The sequence below is a fragment of the Danio rerio genome, chromosome 7 (assembly GCF_049306965.1).
Source record: "Danio rerio strain Tuebingen ecotype United States chromosome 7, GRCz12tu, whole genome shotgun sequence".
Taxonomy (NCBI): domain Eukaryota; kingdom Metazoa; phylum Chordata; class Actinopteri; order Cypriniformes; family Danionidae; genus Danio; species Danio rerio.
The window spans coordinates 12,205,001-12,225,878 of record NC_133182.1 but is presented as its reverse complement, the minus strand read 5'-3'; the positions used below and the strand labels follow the sequence as shown (position 1 = coordinate 12,225,878).

The following is a 20,878-nucleotide window of genomic DNA, read 5'->3' as shown; positions in this document are numbered from 1 at the left end:
TGCAAATCTCCACCACATTCCAAAGGTGCTCTATTGGATTGAGGTCTGGTGACTGTGGAGGCCATTTGAGTACAGTGAACTCATTGTCATGTTCAAGAAAGCAGACTGAGATGATTCACGCTTTATGACATGACAAGTTATCTTTCTGGAAGTAGCCATCAGAAGATGGGTCCACTGTGGTCACAAAGTGATGGACATGTTCAGCAACAATAATCAGGTAGGCTGTGGCGTTGACACGATGATCAATTGGAACTAATGGGCCCAAAGTGTGCTAAGAAAATATCCCCCACACCATTACACCACAACCAGCCTAAATTGGTAATATAAGGCAGGATGAATCCATGCTTTCATGTTGTTGATGGCAAATTCTGACCCTACCATCCGAATGTCGCAGCAGAAATTGAGACTCATCAGACCAGGCAACGATTATCCAATCATCTATTGTCCAACTTTGGTAAGCCAATGCGAATTGTAACCTTAGTTTTCTGTTCTTAGCTGACAAGAGTGGCACCCGCTGTGGTTTTCTGCTGCTATAACCCATCTGCCTCAAGGTTGGACGTGTTGTGCGTTCAGAGTTGCTCTTCTGCATACCTTGATTGTAGCAAGTGGTTATTTGAGTTACTGTTACCTTTCTATCAACTCAAACCAGTCTGGCCATTCTCCTCTGACCTCTGGCATGAACAAGGTATTTGCACCCACAGAACTGCTCACTGGATATTTTCTCTTTTTTGGAGCATTCTCTGTAAACCCTAAAGATGGTTGTGCGTGAAAATCCCAGTAGATCAGCAGTTTCTGAAATTCTCGGACCAGCCCGTCTGGCACCAACAACCATGCCACATTAAAAGTCACTTAAATCACCTTTCTTCCCCATTCTGATGCTCGCTTTGAACTGCAGTAGATCTTCTTGACCATGTCCACAGGCTTAAATGCATTGAGTTGCTGCCATGCGATGGGCTGATTAGAAGTTTGGGTTAACGAGCAGTTGAACAGGTGTACCTAATAAAGTGGCCGGTAATTGTAATATTTATTTTTATTTATTTTTTTATTCAACCTTAGGTAAACATGTTTCCATTAGACAAACCCAAAGTCATTTGCAAGTTCTTTGTTTTATTTTATTTTTTTCGTTTCTCAAGGAGTTTTATTAAGAGATTAATTAGAGGTACTGTGCTCAGATGTTTTTACCGAAGGTCGACCTCCTCACCTCTCTTCTTACAATGTTCATACTGTTGAGAATGGCTCACTTCCTCTACATGGCTGTTTCCTGTGGTGTTGCTGGTCATATTGCCGCCACATGCCTCCTGTCAGAGCCATAGCGGATAAACTTGAGAATATATATGTGTATATATATATATATATATATATATATATATATATATATATATATATATATATATATATATATATATATATATATATATATATATATATATGTGTGTGTGTGTGTGTGTGTGTGTGTGTGTGTGTGTGTGTGTGTGTGTGTGTGTGTGTGTGAGGATATTTGCCTCCCGGTGTCCAGTGTTTCTCAAATGTTGTTTCAAATCTTCCCTTCTCTCTTTTTTCCTCTTTTCTCGGTTTCTCATGTGTTGTGGTACAATTAGCGGTGATCTTTAGGGAGAAGAAAGTGTGTGTGCATGTGTGTGTGTGTCCACAGGAGACTAATGTAATGTAATATTCAGTGTGTGTTTCTTGGCCAAAGGGCAAGTCTGTCTCGGCCCCTCATGATCCTACACATCCACAATCTGTCAAGTTTAGGAGAGGGACTTTCCACTGAGGGGACTTTCCAGTGCCGCTCAGATCCCAGCCAGAAAGAGCTCTTTTCCACAACTCCATATGATCCTCTTGTGTGATTGAGCGATCAATGCTGCTTTTCACACACGGGCCTGCTCACATGCTTTTATTCAAGACTTTGCAGTGATTTTTAAGAGGGGTAACATGATTTTAACAGCTACTAACAGTAATAGCTGCTGTTATTAGTGGTGCTTGGTTAGTGCTGGAGAATAAAAGGCTGTTTTGATTTTGGTTGCTCGGGAAATGCTGAACAACAACAACAAAAATGACCACTTTCTCACACATGCTGTGCCCTGGGGTTATTAAAGTAAAACAAAATAGCCAAGGCAAGATTATTTATAAAGCACTTTTCATACACAATGGTAATTCAAAGTGCTTTACATAAACAAGAATAAAAGAAACAAGAAATTAAAAAAGATTAAAAACACATAAAAACAGATGAAAATGTGTTAAAACAGGTTTTAAAGGAATAAAAAAAAGAAAAGAAAGACATAAAAGTGTGATCTGTGGGACGTAGCACAGTGCTCATACAGTAAAGGCACAGCTAAACAGATGTGTTTTCAGTCTTGATTTGAATGTGCCTAATGTTGGAGCACATCCGATCATTTCTGGAAGCTGATTCCAGCAGCAGGGGGCGCTGTTAGTAGCTGAAAGCCGATTCACCCTGCTTTGACTGAACTCTTGGAATTACTAATTTACTTGATCCTAAAGATCTGAGTGATCTGTTGGGTCAGTATTCAGTGAGCATATCTGTGATGTATTGAGGTCCTAGGCCATTTAGTGATTTATACACACAATCTCCTCTTAATGTAACTGGGAGCCAGTGTAAAGACCTGAGGACAGGTGTGATGTGCTCTGATTTTCTGGTTTTGGTCAGAATCCTGGCCGCAGCGTTCTGGATGAGTGGCAACTGTCTGGCTGTCTTTTTTGGAAGGCCAGTGAAGGCCAGCCCATTACAGTAATCCACTCTGCTGCTTATAAAAGCATGAACAAGTCCGCACTGAGAGCAAAGCATCTAATTCTTGCAATGTTTTGAGATGATAGCATGCTGTTTTACTAACTGCTTTGACATGACTACTGAACCTCAGATCCGACTCCAGAATCACACCAAGATTATTGACCTTATTTTTTGTTGTTTGACCCCTAGAGTCAAGGTATGCATTCACTTAAAAAATAAATAAACTTAAGGATCTGTAAACCTGATGGCAGTTTTGTGACTTGTAATAAATGTGAACTTATTAACCCCTCAGGGGTTGACAACCGCGTATACGCGGTTTGAGGCGCCTTTTCCTGATAACGGCAAAAAGAACTTGAACTACACTTTTAGTTTTGGTTGTACAGATCAGAGCAATACATCAGTTGAATCTGTTAGATGACTACTTTTTTGTGTACACCCACAATAATAACAAAAGTGTGTGCTTTTGTAAAATAAGGAAAATTAACAGTGTATGAGTTGTTGTTGTTTTTTGTCTCTCTCTGCAAACTTATTTAAGAAATGTGTCAGTACTCTCAAAAAAAATATTACCGCTACTTGTTCAAACTACCTGTTTAAGGGTGCTTTCACATCTGTAGTTTGCTTTATTTGGTCCGGTCCAAGGGTAATAAATGATACATTGTTGCATCTTCTGCTGTCTTCTGCTCGTTTTCACACCACACTGCTGGCTTTGGTCCGAACCAGTTGAAATGAACCAAAATGCAGTCATCTGACAAAATCCACATCTCTCATTGGCCAGATGTTGTTGAACATATTTCCTAAACTGCTTATTGATTGGTCGAAATTCACGTGCGGGAAAATGCCAGTGAACTCCCGCAGGTAAACAAAACCTTTAACTCTGGGAGGACGACTGCTCTGGCTGATTGTATCCCTGCTTTAGACAAACTATACATTACGAAAATGAAGCGCGGCCGCAGCTGGAAAACAATGTTTAATGCATCGCTCGTCACTTCAGGAAGAGACGTGAATTAATTTAGCTAAACTGCGACATGGAAATATTACCAACGATCCATCAGGTAATGTTTTCCCCTCTCTCCCTCTCTCTCTCTCTCTCTCTCTCTCTCTGTTGGTAAAGCGCTGTCAACAAATATTTTTCCTCCATATCCCATAATGCACAGCTCATCGGCCTACGGCAGCTGAATTAGTCCAAAAGGCGCAGTACATTTTGCGGTTGGACCTGTTTTAGTACGGATCATATTCTCACCACAAACGAACCGCTCCAGTGTTCGTTTGAAAGCGTACCGAGACCACCTCTTCAAGCAGGTCTCGGTACGCTTATCGCGGTTCCGCTTTTGGTGCGCACTCGAGTACGATTGCTGCATTCTCACCTGCCCAAACGAACCGTACCAAAAGAGGAAACGAACTCTAGTGCGATTCAATCGAACTAAATAAGGCAGGTGTGAAAGCACCCTTAAATGAGCTGAAACAACACAATTCTTGTCATTTCTTTGGATAATTTATTTGTTTTATGTTCAGTCCACTTAAATTTGTAAACCGTTAAGTTAACTTAAGCGTTTTTTGCTGGGACAACATGAAGGAATTGTGTTGGTCCAACTACATGGTTAGGGGATTTATAGTTTTCAGCATGCTTAGCATAGAAATGAATTAAGAGAGGGAAATGTTGACGATAAAAGTAATCTTAGGTGTTTAAATTTGATAGAAAGACTTAGTGTTTAATCCCCACTTAAGTTTAAAGATTTATAAGATTTCCATGTAATGCTTTGAGTTTTGAGGTTACCACCTTGCAGCAGCACCAATGCAATGGGTATTGGCAGCTTTAATAGTAAAAATGCAGTTTGTTGCTTTGCTCATTGAGCAACAACTGTCATAAAATAAGTTCTGAGATCCGTCTCAATCAACTGTATATGTAAAGTATTGAGTACTGTATGCTAAAAAATGGCTCTTCTAGGTCATTTAGGATAGCATCAAATAAAACTATGAGATGTGTAAGATATGAGATACTTTGAAATGTATGACACATAATTGGCATACATGATAAGTATTTAAAGTTAAATGTATGTAAACTCGATAAAATCATGTTGGGTCAACTCAATTACATTTAATTGTGTGAATATTTTTTTTTAGTTGATGCTAAACCAATTTTTTGGATGGAAATCCTGCCCTCAATTAAATTGAGTTCATCAAATGAGTTACTTTTGAGTGTAAAATGCACTGAAACTCTGTGAACACAAAACACACAAACATGAGTCTACTTTTAAATGCAGCGAGTGCGTGTTAAAAAAACAAACATTGTTTGATAAAGTAATCAGTATGAAACCAGCACTGTCTAGTTTCTCAGTCTGAGCTCATTATTTTTAATGGGGGAGTGTCCTGTTTCTCCAGGTGTGAATTATTCATGACCATTGTCACTACCATGCTTAGGCCCCGTTTACACTAATGCACTAATACACTAATTTAGTTTGAAAATGCATAAATTTCGCTACGGTTAGGCCATCCGTCCACACTACGCCGGAGTTTTCGAGCGCCGAAAACGGAGCGTTTTGGAAACGCTGGAGAGGCTGTTTTCATTATAAAACGCTGCTGCTCCGTCTCAGTGTTGATGGGGAAAACGAAGACATCTTAAAACGGTGGCAGGGCTGCCGACATTCGCCTCTCAGATTGGGGCTTTTCCTTAATATTAAATAGTCTACTCACAGTTCAGTCCTGCATCCTCTCCGTGTAAGTTCAGACTTCGCAGGTTTGATATGGAAAGCAGACTCCCGAGGACATGTCGGTAAATCTTCAAAGGGAACAGTGCACTTTATAACCTTATTCACATCATCCTGGCTATGTTGTTTCACTATATCTTAACAATAAAATAAAAACATTATATAAGGAACTGCTATTTTCATTTTGATATGAACAACTTAACAGACAGCAGATTGTTTTCATTCTAAAACGCCATTTTAAAACTAAAACGCACTAGGGGCCTTAGAGTATTCTGTCCCAAAATAGACTACGAAATATAAATAATTGTAATGCTTTCTTTGAAAGAGAGAACAGAATAATTTTCACATAATTGTGAAGCAAATATTCTAGCCTATAAGATTAGTTATTCAAGTCTTGTTTAGGCCCATTCAGTGTGTTTTTGGACCTTATTTCAGCTACATTATTTTTCTCCAAAATCTACTAACCACGCGTGATTTTTTTTTTTAAAGCACAAGCATGTACATCAATATTTCTCTCATATTATTGTAGCACAGTTTTTGCCGATTACGGAAAAACTACATGTTGGCCAATACTATGTAATAAGTTGCTGAAATTTAGCACAAATAACAGGACATGTCAAACATCTTGGTTGGTCAAGTATTACTTTTTTTAACTGAAATGAAACTGTGTAAATTAATTTTTAAAATGACCAAGAAAATCACTCAACTTAATGAAATTCAATCTTTTAAGGTATTTGTAGGTATTTAGCTGTCCACTAACCATTCAAAGTGTTTTGTGCAAAAGCTAATCAACAAATTAAGATAAAAATTGCATTGATAGACTAAAAAATATAGACATCTAAATTATTGAGGTAGCTAAAATAAATTTGTTTTCACATTTTTCAAGTACCAATAACGAAAACTGATATGTAGCAACAAATTCAATGCCAAACGAGATGAATTTTCACTGAATGAAATTATGAGTTAGTTATGAGTAAGTTATGAGTTACAAAAATAAAAAAAAAATCTTTATAAAGATCTTTTTTGTAGCACAAAAACTTAAAAAGAAAAAGGCCTGATGAGAATTTACCTCTGATTCAAGGTTTTTTTTTTGTTTTTTTAACAAAATCTGCTAAGGCACTCAAGAAAGAAAGAAAAAAAAACTCATCATCCTGCAGCCAACTTCACCAAACTATCCGCTTATGAGTCCAGCGCTGGCACAGTCTTCTGCTGGCACCAGCCGAGTGTGTGCATGTGTGTGTGTGGAGGCACAGAGTCTGCAAAATCACCCACAAGAGTCTAAGCTTCATCCCTGCTTGATCACGACACTCCCATATCACCACACTGATGGATGACCTCTACAAAAACACCAGATTTTAAAATAGCGCTGTAACGAATAAAGCCACGTTTTTTATCTCTTGTTATTTATTTGTTCTTTTAAAGGTTCAGTTCACCCAAAAATGGACCCTAATAATTTGCTCCCCCTCAGTTCATCCAAGAGGTGATTTTTTTTCTTCTTTGGGAGGAAATTAAAGTGCAATTTTAGCTGAAACTGCGGTGATCCATTAGATACAAGTCAGCGGCTACTTGCATTTTGATAGTCCAAAAAAAAAAAAAACCCTAAACGTATAGGCCTACAGGTAAAACAAAATTAAGTTTTGAGATGGAGCATTCAGACCATGTTTGATTATTATTAATTTGTTTTAGAGATCGAGAACTACCTTACCTTAGACACTTATTTTGGAATCTACCACTGACTTTGTGTGTTTCTATAGTATTTTATTATGATACAGGTGTATATAATTTGTTTTGAGTATGTTATCAGCGATCTTTGCTCTGAATAGTCTAGTATTTGTTTTAGAGTAAGCAGTTTTGGCTGAGGACAAAGTTTTGTAAATTTTTTTATTTTATTTATTTATTGTCTTGTTATTTTTATTTTATTTATTTATTTTTTAAAGAGACAGTTCACTCAAAAATGAACCCTAATAATTTGCTCCCCCTTCAGTTCATCCAAGAGGTCACTTTTTTTTGTTTTAGGAGAAAATTAAAGTGCATTTTTAGCTAAAACTGTTTTGACCCATTTGATGCAAATTAGCGGCTACTTGCACTTAGTCCAAAAAACATAGTCCAAAAAATAAATAAACATATAGGTCTACAGGTAAAACAAATTTAATTATTAAATTTTAAGATGGAGCATTCAGACCATGTTTGATTATTTGTTATCAATTTGTTATAGAGATCAAGAACTAAGGTACCTTTGACACTTATTTTGTAATCTACCACTGACTTTGATGTGCGTTTCTATAGTAGTTTATTATGATCCAGGTGTATATCATTTGTTTTGAGTTTATTTAATGAGCAATCTTTGCTCTGAATAGTCTAGAATTTGTTCTAGAGTAAGCAGTTTTGTCTGAGGACAGATTTGTAAGTTTTAAATTTTTAAATTATTATATTTTATTCATTCATTTTTGTTGTCTTGTTATTTATTTGTTTTCTTTTAAAGAGACAGTTCACTCAAAAATGAACCCTAATAATTTGCTCCCCCTTCAGTTCATCCAAGAGGTCATTTTTTTTCTTTAGGAGATAATTAAAGTGCATTTTTAGCTATTTCAGAGACCGAGAATTACCTTACCTTAGACACTTATTTTGGAATCTGGCATCATTATTTTGGAATCACTGGCTTTGATGTGTGTTTTTATAGTAGTTTAATATGGTATATAATTTGTTTTCAGTATATCTGATGAGTAATCTTTGGTCTCAATAGTCTAGAATTTGTTAGCTGACGACATTTTTAAAAATGTATTTATTTATTTATTTATTTAAATGTTTTATGTCTTGTTATTCATTTTTTAAAGGGGCAGTTTATCCAAGAATGAACCCTAATAATTTCTTACCCCTTGAGTTCATCCAAGAGATTTATCTTTTTTTAAGGAGGAAATTAAAGTGCATTTTTAGCTGAAACTGTGGTGATCCTTTAGATGCAAGTCCACTTGCACGTTCATGGTCCAAAAAACCCTAAACATATAGGCCTACAGGTAAAACAAATTTAGGTATCAAATTTTAAGATGTACATTTAGAGCATGTTTGAAATTCTGAGACCGAGAAGTACCTAACCTTAGACACTTATTTTAGAATCTACCACTGGCTTTGATGTGCATTTCTACAGTAGTTTAATATGATTTATAATTTGTTTTGAGTATGTCTAATGAGCAATCTTTGCTCTAAATAGTCTATTATTTGCTGTAGAGCAGGGGTGCTCAATCCTGTTCCTGGAGATCTACCTTCCTGTACAGTTTAGCTCCTACCCTGATCAAACCCACCTGAACCAATTAATTAGGACCTGAAATCCACTTGATAATTACAGACAGGTGTGTTTGATAAGGATTGCAACTGAAATCTGCAGGAAGGTAGATCTCCAGGAACAGCATTGGCCACCCCTGCTGTAGAGGATAAAGTAACTTTATTTAATTTTTTAATGTTTTTTTATTTATTTGTTTCCCTTTAAAGGTGCAGTTCACCCAAAAATGAACTTTAATAATTTGTTCCCTCTCAGTTCATTCAAGAGCTGATTTTTTTCTTTTTTTTTCCTCCGGGAGGAAATTAAAGGGCATTTTTAGCTGAAACTGCGGTGATCCATTAAATGCAAGTCAGCGGCTACTTGCACTTTGATAGTCCCCCCCAAAAAACTAAACATATAAGCCTACAGGTAAAAACAAATTTAATATCCATGGCTCCCGATAAAACATTGAAGTCATATGAAACCTAATGGTCAGTGCGTGCAAGAAATCCATTGACACTATATCAGTCACGTTTAGGTTTAAAATCAAAAGTTCAAATGCACACACGACTGTTTTCTTTAGCTGTGGGTTTTATGCTGGATCTCGTTTTTCCTTGGCAGGAGCTCTTCAATAGCTTTCTTGTAGTCAAGACTTGAGGTGCATGTTTATACAGTCAGTTGCTTTCAAAAATAATAGACCCACGCTGAGAAATATTCATTGAAAAAAGGAAGTGGCAACTAACCCTGTTCTCAATATCATAACATTACTGTGCTATGGTATTTATTTCTGAGGTATGGTGTACAGCTTATAAGTGGTTTTTTTTTGGGTCTCTTTATGGTTGTTTTTTTACTAATAATACTGTTGTCATGTAATATAATCGAGAATTTAGTTTCTAGAACATTAAAATATGCATAATCTTTTATTTTAGGGGCCGAGAATTACCTTAACGTAGGCAGCATTTACACTGCACTGTTCAAGTGACTCAATTCCGATTTGTTTCTCTCATGTGGCACAGATCAGATATGGCTCATGTATGTGTAAGCAGGAACAAATCACATGGATTCCGATTTACTCGAATCAGATTCTGGCCTTGTTCATATGTAGATATTTGTAGATCGGATTTTCACCTGTCAATGCGAGTCACACATCATTAAACCATCGAATAATGTGAAGTCTGACACTTTCATTTCAGAACAGACTTCAGCAGAGTCCCAAACACTAAATCTCATACACGAGGACTTAAACAACTTTTATATTGTCATATAGCACAGGTATTTAAGCTTGTTAACCAGAGCAAGAGAGCGCAATGTCCGCCGCGTAACCAATATAAACTAATATAAAACTAGTGCATACATTACGTACATAAATCACGTCATGGACATTACATTAAGATGCCTAAAGGTTTAAAAGTGCATATATATTAAAAGAAGATGGACAAATGAGAACCGTTCTGTCATGAACTATAGTAAAACAGCTTGTTAAAAGCTGTGAACAGATTACATACAGGAATAGAGAAAAGAGCACTCTTTAATTATCAGCTGTCAGTCAGCGCCCGCTCATTATTTTTTTTTTCCCTGGTTATTGCGCCTTTGCTTTGTGCTGTGTAAATGCAGACGATCGGATACGAGTCATTTTTAAAAGATGATGTAAGCAGGTCATCAAAAAAATCGGGTACAGTCACAAAATCGGAATTGACCATCAGGATCTGCAGTGTAAATGCAGCCTTAAACGCTTATTTTGGAATCTACCACTGGCTTTGATGCGTGTCTCTATAATAGTTTAATATGATATATCATTTGTTTCGAGTATATCTAATGCACGATCTTTGCTCTGAATAGTCTAGTATTAGTTCTAGAGCAAACAGTTTTGGCAGACGACAAGGCTTTTTAAACTTTTATTTATTTATTAATTATTTTAGAATTCGATTTTATACAGCATCTTAAATGTGTTGTTTGTTTTTTTTAAGGTAGAGTATGTTTGATAATCTGTTTCAGTTATTTTAGACTGATAACTATTTAACCTAACCTTAGACTCTTTTTGGAATCTACCACTGGCTTTGATGTGTGTCTTTATAGTAGTTTAATGCATATATGATTTGTTTTGAGCATATCTAATGTGCGATCTTCGCACTGAGTAGTTTAGAATTTGTTTTAGAGCAAACATATTTGGCAGAGAACAAAGTTTTTTTTTTTTTTTACTTTTAATTATTTATTTATTTATTACTTCAGAATTAGCTTTTATATAGCAACTTATGTTTATTTATTCATTTATTTTATTTTTTTTTTTAGATAAAGAGCATGTTTGACCATTTGTTTCAGTCTTTTTTAGAGACCAATAATTACCTTACCTTAGACACTTATTTTGCAATCTACTACTGGCTTTGATATGTGTCTCTATAATAGTTTAATATGATATATCATTTGTTTCGAGTATATCTAATTAGCGATCATTGCTCTGAATAGTCTAGTATTTGTTCTAGAGCAAACAGTTTTGGCAGAGGACAAAGTTTTGTAATTTTTTTTAAATAATTATGTATTTATTTATTTATTTATTTATTTATTTATTACTTCAGAATTTGGTTTTATACAGCAACATAAATGTGTTGTTTGTTTTTTAAGGTAGAGTATGTTTGATATTCTGTTTCAGTTATTTTAGACTGATAACTACTTAACCTCAGACTCTTTTTTTTTTGGAATCTACCACTGGCTTTGATGTGTGTCTTTATAGTAGTTTAATGCATGTATGATTTGTTTTGAGCATATCTAATGTGCGATCTTCGCACTGAGTAGTTTAGAATTTGTTTTAGAGCAAACATATTTGGCAGAGAACAAAGTTTTTTTTTTTTTTAACTTTTAATTATTTATTTATTACTTTAGAATTTGCTTTTATATAGCAACTTATGTTTATTTATTTATTTAATTTTTTTTAGATGAAGAGCATGTTTGAACATTTGTTTCAGTCTTTTTTAGAGACCAATAATTACCTTACCTTAGACACTTATTTTGCAATCTACTACTGGCTTTGATATGTGTCTCTATAATAGTTTAACATTATATATCATTTGTTTCGAGTATATATAATTAGCGATCTTTGCTCTGAATAGTCTAGTATTTATTCTAGAGCAAACAGTTTTGGCAGAGGACAAAGTTTTGTAATTTTTTTAAAATAATTATTTATTTATTTATTTATTTATTTATTTATTTATTTATTTATTTATTTATTTATTTATTTATTTATTACTTCAGAATTTGGTTTTATACAACAACTTAAATGTGTTGTTTGTTTTTTAAGGTAGAGTATGTTTGATATTCTGTTTCAGTTATTTTAGACTGATAACTACTTAACCTCAGACTCTTTTTGGAATCTACCACTGGCTTTGATGTGTGTCTTTATAGTAGTTTAATGCATATATGATTTGTTTTAAGCACATCTATTGTGCGATCTTCGCACTTAATAGTTTAGAATTTGTTTTAGAGCAAACATATTTGGCAGAGAACAAATTTTTTTTTTTTTTTTTACTTTTAATTATTTATTTATTTGTTACTTCAGAATTAGCTTTTATATAGCAACTTATGTTTATTTATTTATTTATTTATTTATTTTTTTAGATAAAGAGCATGTTTGACCATTTGTTTCAGTCTTTTTTAGAGACCAATAATTACCTTACCTTAGACACTTATTTTGCAATCTACTACTGGCTTTGATATGTGTCTCTATAATAGTTTAATATGATATATCATTTGTTTCGAGTATATCTAATTAGCGATCATTGCTCTGAATAGTCTAGTATTTGTTCTAGAGCAAACAGTTTTGGCAGAGGACAAAGTTTTGTAATTTTTTAAAAATAATTATTTATTTATTTATTTATTTATTTATTTATTTATTACTTCAGAATTTGGTTTTATACAGCATCTTAAATGTGTTGTTTGTTTTTTAAGGTAGAGTATGTTTGATATTCTGTTTCAGTTATTTTAGACTGATAACTACTTAACCTCAGACTCTTTTTTTGGAATCTACCACTGGCTTTGATGTGTGTCTTTATAGTAGTTTAATACATATATGATTTGTTTTGAGCATATCTAATGTGCGATCTTCGGACTGAGTAGTTTAGAATTTGTTTTAGAGCAAACATAATTGGCAGAGAACAAAGTTATTTTTAACTTTTAATTATTATTTTTTTTTATTCATTTATTTATTTATTACTTCAGAACCTACTTTTATACAGCAACTTAAATATGTTTTTTTTTTTTTTTTTTTTTTTTTTAAGATGAAGAGCATGTTTGACCATTTGTTTCAGTCATTTTTAGAGACCGATAATTACCTTACCTTAGACACTTATTTTGCAATCTACCACTGGCTTTGATATGTGTCTTTATAGTAGTTTAATATGTTATATCATTTGTTTTGAATATATCTAATGGGCAATCTTTGCTCTAATCAGTCCATTATTTGTTCTAAAGCAAAGAGTTTTGGCTGAGGACAAATTACTTAATTTTTTTATTTTTTATTTTTATTATTTTACTTCAGAATCAATTGCTTGCATACAGCTACTTGTTATTTATTATTATAATTTTTTTGCTTAATTAGTTTTATTCAGAAAAGATTGTTTTATAGGTTTACTGTATTTATATTGTTTAATATTAAGAAATGCTGTGTGTGTTAGATGTAAGTTAGCAGTATAGACTTTCTATATTAAAAAGGACCAGCGTAGGTTGTAAACAAGGGCTTTATTTTGCATTCAACAAGACTGTGTAAGATGCAACAAATAAACGCATTGACATAGGAATTCTCAATATCTGCTGGAAGTACAGTATACAATGACAAAGATATTGTTTACTTTAGAGGACATTGAAATTATGAATGTGGGATTATGTGCAGTATCATAAAGGGTAAACACTTGCCTGGTCAAAATTGCTGTCTCTTTCTTTCACATACATTACTTTTCAGGCCCGTAGCCAGCCTGGTGAAAGGGGTGATTCTTTTTTTCTCAATAAGTGGACTTTTTTACAGTTATACGCCTCAGTTTTTGTTGAACTATGAGATTTAAACTGCATTTTAGTGACTTTTTTGCTGGATTAGCTACTCAGATGTCATCATAACCACACTTTTTGATGTAAAATATGCATAAAAATTGCAATTAAAAAAACTAAAACAAGACTAATTTTTAAAATACAATTCTATTACATCATGTATCATTAGGAAAAATAGCAATCTGTTAAAATTTTAAAGTAAAAAACTGTAGCCTACTGTCATTTATTAGACAAAAAACAAACTGGCCAGCACATTCAACTGTCCTTGGTCACAATTTGGCCATTTCAATAAAAAATAATAATTAAAACATAATAATATTAATTAATTAATTAATTTTCACATGTACTTTTTTTTAAACTAAAGAGGCTAGAAAAAAATATAATTAATTAATTAATTTATTTATTAATTAATTAATTATATTTTTTCTAGCCTCTTTAGTTAAAAAAAGTACATTTGAAAATTCCTGAATATCAATAGCCACAATATATTCAAATTAATTTAATATGGTCCGCTTCTGGTGCTTCACAACTTTTTATTGCTCATTTTTATTTCAGGAATAAGGTTGAAGATTTAGATTTAATTACCTGTAAAATGTTTTTTTCTGTTTAAGAACAATACAGTAGTGAAAGAAGACCTCTCTTACATCAGATTATAGTCCCACCGTAGCATGCAACAGCCGGCAAGTGATTCCGTTTGGTCTTAAAGCCTTTTTCGATGGATTGTTTTCATTATTTATGATGGCATAGCAGTCAAAATAGGACAAATGAGCTCATCGGTCCTAATTCTGGACTGTTGTCAGTGAGAGGTGTCTTTCAAACCACCCCAACCCCCCTGGTCACAGGCCTGGAAAGTTGGAACATGTTTTATGCTTATGCTTATAGTTTTATGTTTTTAATAGCATTTTGGCTGTAAAAGTGCACCTACAGGTGTTTCAGGCGCAGGTCAGATTTTCTCCTGGTCATTATTTATTTTGTTTATATTAATTTTGTCCAGGGCGAGGCAGTGGTGCAGTAGGTAGTGCTGCCTCACAACAAGAAGGTTGCTGGGTCGCTGGTTCGAACCTCGGGTCAGTTGACGTTTCTGTGTGGAGTTTGCATGTTCTCCCTGCCTTCGCGTGGGTTTCCTCTGGGTGCTCTGGTTTCCCCCACAGTCCAAAGACATGCGGTACAGGTGAATTGGGTAGGCTAAATTATCCGTAGTGTATAAGTGTGTGTGTGAATGTGTGTGTGGATGCTTCCCAGAGATGGGTTGCAGCTGAAAGGGCATCCACTGAGTAAAAACTTGCTGGATAAGTTGGCGGCTCATTCCGCTGTGGCGACCTTGGATTAATAAAGGGACTAAGCCGACAAGAAAATGAATGAATGAATGATTTTGTCCAAAAAATTACTAGACCTATCCAGTATCATCTGTTATGCATCCCAGATCACCTTCTGAAGTGGGTTTAGCGATCGGATTTATATCCGATCAGAATAAAACGAACGAAGTGACCAAACAGCCTCAAAAACTAAGATGTGACAGGATTAGCGCCTTTTGCTGTGCAGTGACATCTGGCGGCTGAAGACTCTGCTTGCCATTAAAGCCTTCGTCGGACAGATATTTAAAAAAAAATAAAGTCAAAAGTAGGCAAAGGGACGTCATGTATACTGGAAAAGTCAATACTTATACAAAACGTCCCAGCTAATGCGGCCAGTTAGCCTAGAACCTCATGGATAGGGGCAGATTTTCATCTGTTAGGAAGGAAGTAACTTTTGCCATACCCTGTTTGGTAGGCTTTTGGAAAATGTTTAATATTTTGCGATAATGACCATGCTTGCCTTTTCTGCCTTCTTGCTCTTTTCGACCCACAGCGTTACTCAGCATGGATGTCACATCAAAGATTCAAATGTTACCACTCTGTGGGTTATGTCATGAGTCGCATCACATTATTGTGGCTTTAAGGCTCTATGGGATTCGAATTACTGGTCAGAGTCATTTAAAATTACAATTTATTACAATTTTAAATTTTTTACAATTTATAAAATTTATTTATTGAATATAAATATATTAATATTAATATATATATATATATATATATATATATATATATATATATATATTAGGGATGGGAAGATTAACCGATATGTATCGATACGCGGTCATGCGCGTTCACGATGCGAGTGCATCGGTTGAGCAGCAGAGGATGAATGAAATTTTGGAAGCAAATCGAGATGCATCGGTTTTTGCGAGATGCATCGATTTTTCCGAGATACAGCTTATATTTTTAATATAGAATGTATTTTTTATTTATTAACAAGTGTTGTCAACCTGTTTTTGGCGCATAATTTAATCGACCTACATAAAGTAAGCCTTAGCAACGGATTTGCGGATGTGCACACACTACAACTCAGTGTATCAGGTGTGCGGATGAAGCTAGTGGAGCGCCCTCAGAAAGCGCGAGAAGCAAAACAAACATTTTATTCCTCACTGAGTTTTAAATCTAAAGTATGGCAAGCAACATTATGGATTTAAGGATGGACGACATGACAGGACAGATGCAATCTGCAAAATGTGCCGCGCATCTGTAAAATACGCGGGCAGTATGACTAATCTGAAATCTCACTTGAAGCGGCGCCACGGTGTTGTTGTGGAAGCATCTTCCAGTGTTTCTGCATCCCCGGCTTTCGCACTGCTTCAACCAGCTCCAAAAGTGGTGAAAAAAGCATTGCAAGTTTTTTTTCCATGCGCAACAGTTCTGCTCGCTCTACGCCAATAACGAATGCTATTGCATTGTTCATCTGCAAAGATATTCAGCCTAGTGTCACGGAGAACGAAGGTTTTAAACACCTCCTCCTGTTAATTTTTATTTAATAATAATAATATTAATAATAATAATGATAAAAATAATGGGTGTCACGGTGGCACAGTGGGTAGTTTGACCACCTCACAGCAAGAAGATTGCTGGTTTGTTATATTTTTATTAGCCTGTTGTTTACAGTGACAGTGATGTTTCAAAGCAGCATAACACTGCTAGTTCACGACCTTAAGTTTTGAATAATCAGTGGCAAAATATATCTTTGTAAAACTTGTTTTCATAGTTGAAAAGTTAAATCACAATTCTTGTTGTGCAATGCTAAATTTATTTATGTTGAAAGAGTGCAAATATATACATATTTTTTTAATATATATTGCACTTATACATTCTGTTTATCTTGAAAATACTTAAATAATATGTGCTATATGTTCTAAAATGGCCCTCTACTGTAAACTGACACTCTGGCTCTGAGAGAAGAGCCAGTTTGTAAAAAAAAAGTCTTGGTTTTGCTTGGTTTATAAATATCAAACTCATTCAATGGCACAGCATCCTCTTTCACATCATCTCATAAACTTGATCTAATTAGTTAGTGCTGAAATATCGCATCGTATCGTGATATGGGTGTGAATCGTATCGTGTTGCATCGCAATATGTCACAAATGTATCGCCAATATATCGGATCGTATTCTTTGAATCGAGATGCGTATCGGATCGGCATTATAGCTTAGATGCCCAACCCTAATATATATATATATATATATATATATATATATATATATATATATATATATATATATATATATATATATATATATATATATAATATTAAATTACATAAATAATTTAAAGGACAATTTCTGGACCTCTTGGTTTGAACCCACCGACCAACCACCCCCCCACCCCCCACCCCCCACCCCAATTGGCTACGGGCATCATTTCATGTATATATATATATATTTATTTTAATTTTAATATATTTTTATTATATTGTTCTATTTGTCTGTCTTTAATATATATTTTTAATATATTTTTATATATTAATGCTGTTGTATGCTAGAAATATTCATATTAAATAATACATTTTTTACTTTATATTATCTACATTTCCTAAAATCTTCTTCTTCAGACTGGCTAATTAATTATTGCATTGATTTATTGTATTCAACAGTATATAGATTGTTATCAGTAACTCATTTCAAGTTTGTCTAGACACAGAATATATGTTCAAGTTTTTGTTCAGTTTTTAAAAAAAATTTACAGCGAGTGTGTATAGTCATTTCAATGTTAGACAACCCTAGAACTTCAGTATTAAGTAAAAGATCAGCCAGATTTCTGTTTTTGTAATCCAATTTAATCTCCTACATGTTTGAAATGACTTCATGTTGAGTAAATGATGACATTATTGTAATTTTTGGGTGAACTATGTCTCTCAGAAACGCATCCAGCTGCTTGTTGAGTGAACATGCTTAAAACGGAGATGACAAATGGCTGATTTTATGCCCTAATTACCGTTTACTGTGGTCATGACAGTATCTTTTATAACATCACCCTGGAAAAAAGAAAAGATAATAAATACCTCATTAATAACAAATTAATACCTCAACAGGGTGTCCGAAGACTGAATATGTTTAGTCAACTGTTTTTTTTTAATGCAGCGGTGATTAAAGCAGTCCAGTTCTAACAGTTTGGACCAGGATTTCAAAACAAACTGATTATATAAACAATCCCATATTGCAGCCAAACTCTGTCTGTCCTTTGTGGAAATCTCTCATCTCTTACCTCTGCGCTTGGCACTAAACTCTAAACTGCTTTAAACACAGAACGAAGTGAAACGTTAATCAACAACTCTTACTGATGACATCAAACTGCATCCTAAATTTACCATCTTTTTTTTTTTTAGGAAAACAAAGAGGAATTCAAGGAAGGGAGTGTTTGAGGAAAAGACCTGTGATTTATGCACAGCTGTCAGAGCCAGCCAGCGTTGGTCAACAATACTTAAAAAAATAAATAAAAAAATACTAATAATTATTGTTGCTAGAGTGAGAACGAGAAAGATTTATTTATTTATTTATTTAATAATTTATTTGTTTGTTTACTCATTTATTTATTTATTTATTTATTTAATATTGTTATTTTCAATGTGTTGATGTAATGTGAAATGAAGCATGAAAACAGTAGCCTCTCCCCCTTTTTAATGTACCAATAGCCTTTAATGTGAACAAGTGACCCATTTCGGGGGGCACAGTGGGTCAATGGATAGCACTGTTGCCTCACATATGCTGGTTTAAGTCCCGTCTGGGCCAGTTGGTATTTCTGTGTGGAGTTTGCATGTTCTCCCCATGTTGGCGTGGGTTTCATCCGGGTGCTCCGGTTTACCCCACTGTACAAAGACATGCGCTATAGGTGAATTGAATTAACTAAATTGGCCGTAGTGCATGAGTGTGTGTGTATGTGAATGTGCGTATGTGTGGGTGTTTCCCAGTATTGGGTTGCAACTGGATAGGCATCCACTGTATAAAACAAATGCCGGAATAATTGGTGGTTCATTCCGCTCTGGTGACCCCTGATAAAAAAAGGGACTAAGCCGAAGGAGAATGAATGAATGAATGAATGAATGAATGAATGATTGAATGAATGAATGAATGAATGAATGAATTGACCCATTTCAGTGGCATCTTGTAGGGGCAGGACTTTTCAAATTCTATAGGGCATTGATTGGTTGAAAGATCTGATGAGAAGCTGCACAGTAATTTCATGAAAATCATTAATCCATTAGGTGGAAGTGAGAGACTGTATGTTGCGTTTGCTTTTATTTATTAAATGCAAATTTTGTCATTGTTTAAAAGCTTACTAGCTTGTAATCTTTAAACTTAACAGTTTTATATTAACAGCCCCCTGCGTTATAATTGCCCTGGGGGTAATTAGAAACCATACTGGAGAATTAAAAAAAAAAAAAACATGTTTGTAATACTTCTTTTATGGAGTGAAATTTGTTTCGTAAACAGAAACACTTTACTCAAACACTAATGTGTTTGGCTTGTTAAAAATACTACATTCAATTTTCACAAATCGGGATACTGTGAGTGTTGTAAACTCATTGACTTTCAAAAGGAATTGAAAAAAAAGAGACCAAAAGAAACAAAAATTCATAAATATTTCCCCCATGTTTTCCCTATTCCACATGTATGTTCTCTTTAAACCCAAACAGACCAAGCGTTTAAGAGTTTTAATGAAAATTCTTTTAATTCTAAACAGGAAAAAAAAGAAAATAAACAAAAATAAACATTCAACTCTATTTGTTTTAAGATACACAAACGAAACTGTAATAAATGAAAAAAAATCTTTGCAACCTTATCTAAAATAAAATTACTGTACAGCTTAAACATTGCATCCTATTATATTGTTCAATTTTAATATTGTTGTTTTACCCAATTTAATGTTATATTTTGATACCTGTTATTCAGCAATGTTTAAACTTTACAGTCATTTTACTTTTTAGAGAAGATTGCAAAGATGTATTGTTCATTTGAAACCTTTAATTGTCATTTATAAGGAATTTATAAAGCCTGAATAGTCCTCACTTTAGATTAAATCACAAAACTGCATGAAGTTGAGTTAAAGCATTTATTAACACACAAAGTAACCGCCTGAATAATAAGATATATAAATGTTAATTTCAATAGTTTATTAATCATTTGTTAATTCATTCTGAATGATCTTAAAGATTCACCAAACTCTCGAGTACTTTTTTGTGTGTGTTGAGCATCAGTTAAGACAATGTTTGCACCTGTTAGCTTCAATTTTGGGGGAAAACTGGATTATTTTGAGCTTTTGTCAGCTAATTTCAGCTTCCGGGTTTAAAATGATTTTTTGGGCGGGATCGAAATCGGCGGCGTAGCGCAAAACTGCAAGTGCAAAAATGACGCGGCGGTTTCTCATTATTATTAATAGCGAAGTTTTCTTATCCTATGAGAAGAGCCTGCTTCTTAATTTTTCATGATTGTGCGTGCTTTCCGAAGGCAAGGCAGACCTGCCAGTGCCAAGCTGTGAGACACGGACCCACAGCACACAGTATTTAGCTGTTCATGAAGGGTCGTTTGTGTTTGTTTCCATGATCCACAGGGTTTGTTGCATGTTTTTCCCCGCGATGCTGTCAGGGCCGATACAGCGAAGCTGTTTGTGTGCAGCAAGCATTTTTGTCAGGAGAGCAATACGAGAATTAGAGAATGGCGGACGTTGTCTTTTATTAGGAGTTCGTTCACATTTAGACACATCGCGTGCTGCTGTGTTTGCCTAAATCCTCAAGATTACCAATAGGGCTAATGGTTAAAATAGACAGGGCAAGAGA

At 34.5% G+C, this 20,878-nt stretch overlaps 1 protein-coding gene across 4 annotated transcripts in view; it reads left to right on the top strand.

Moving 5' to 3' along the window:
- The window catches only part of efl1 (elongation factor like GTPase 1), a 227,601-nt gene that overhangs the window by 120,717 nt on the left and 86,006 nt on the right, over positions 1 to 20,878 (top strand). For 2 of the 4 annotated variants that reach the window (XM_073908093.1, XM_073908094.1), the window contains exon 16: positions 18,431 to 19,467. The exons of the other annotated variants lie outside the window; for them this stretch is intronic. In XM_073908093.1, the coding sequence (XP_073764194.1) occupies positions 18,431 to 18,537 (107 nt within the window). In that variant the 3' untranslated portion in view covers positions 18,538 to 19,467. Of the gene's footprint in view, positions 1 to 18,430; positions 19,468 to 20,878 lie in introns of those variants that run through there. 4 annotated transcript variants of the gene reach the window in all.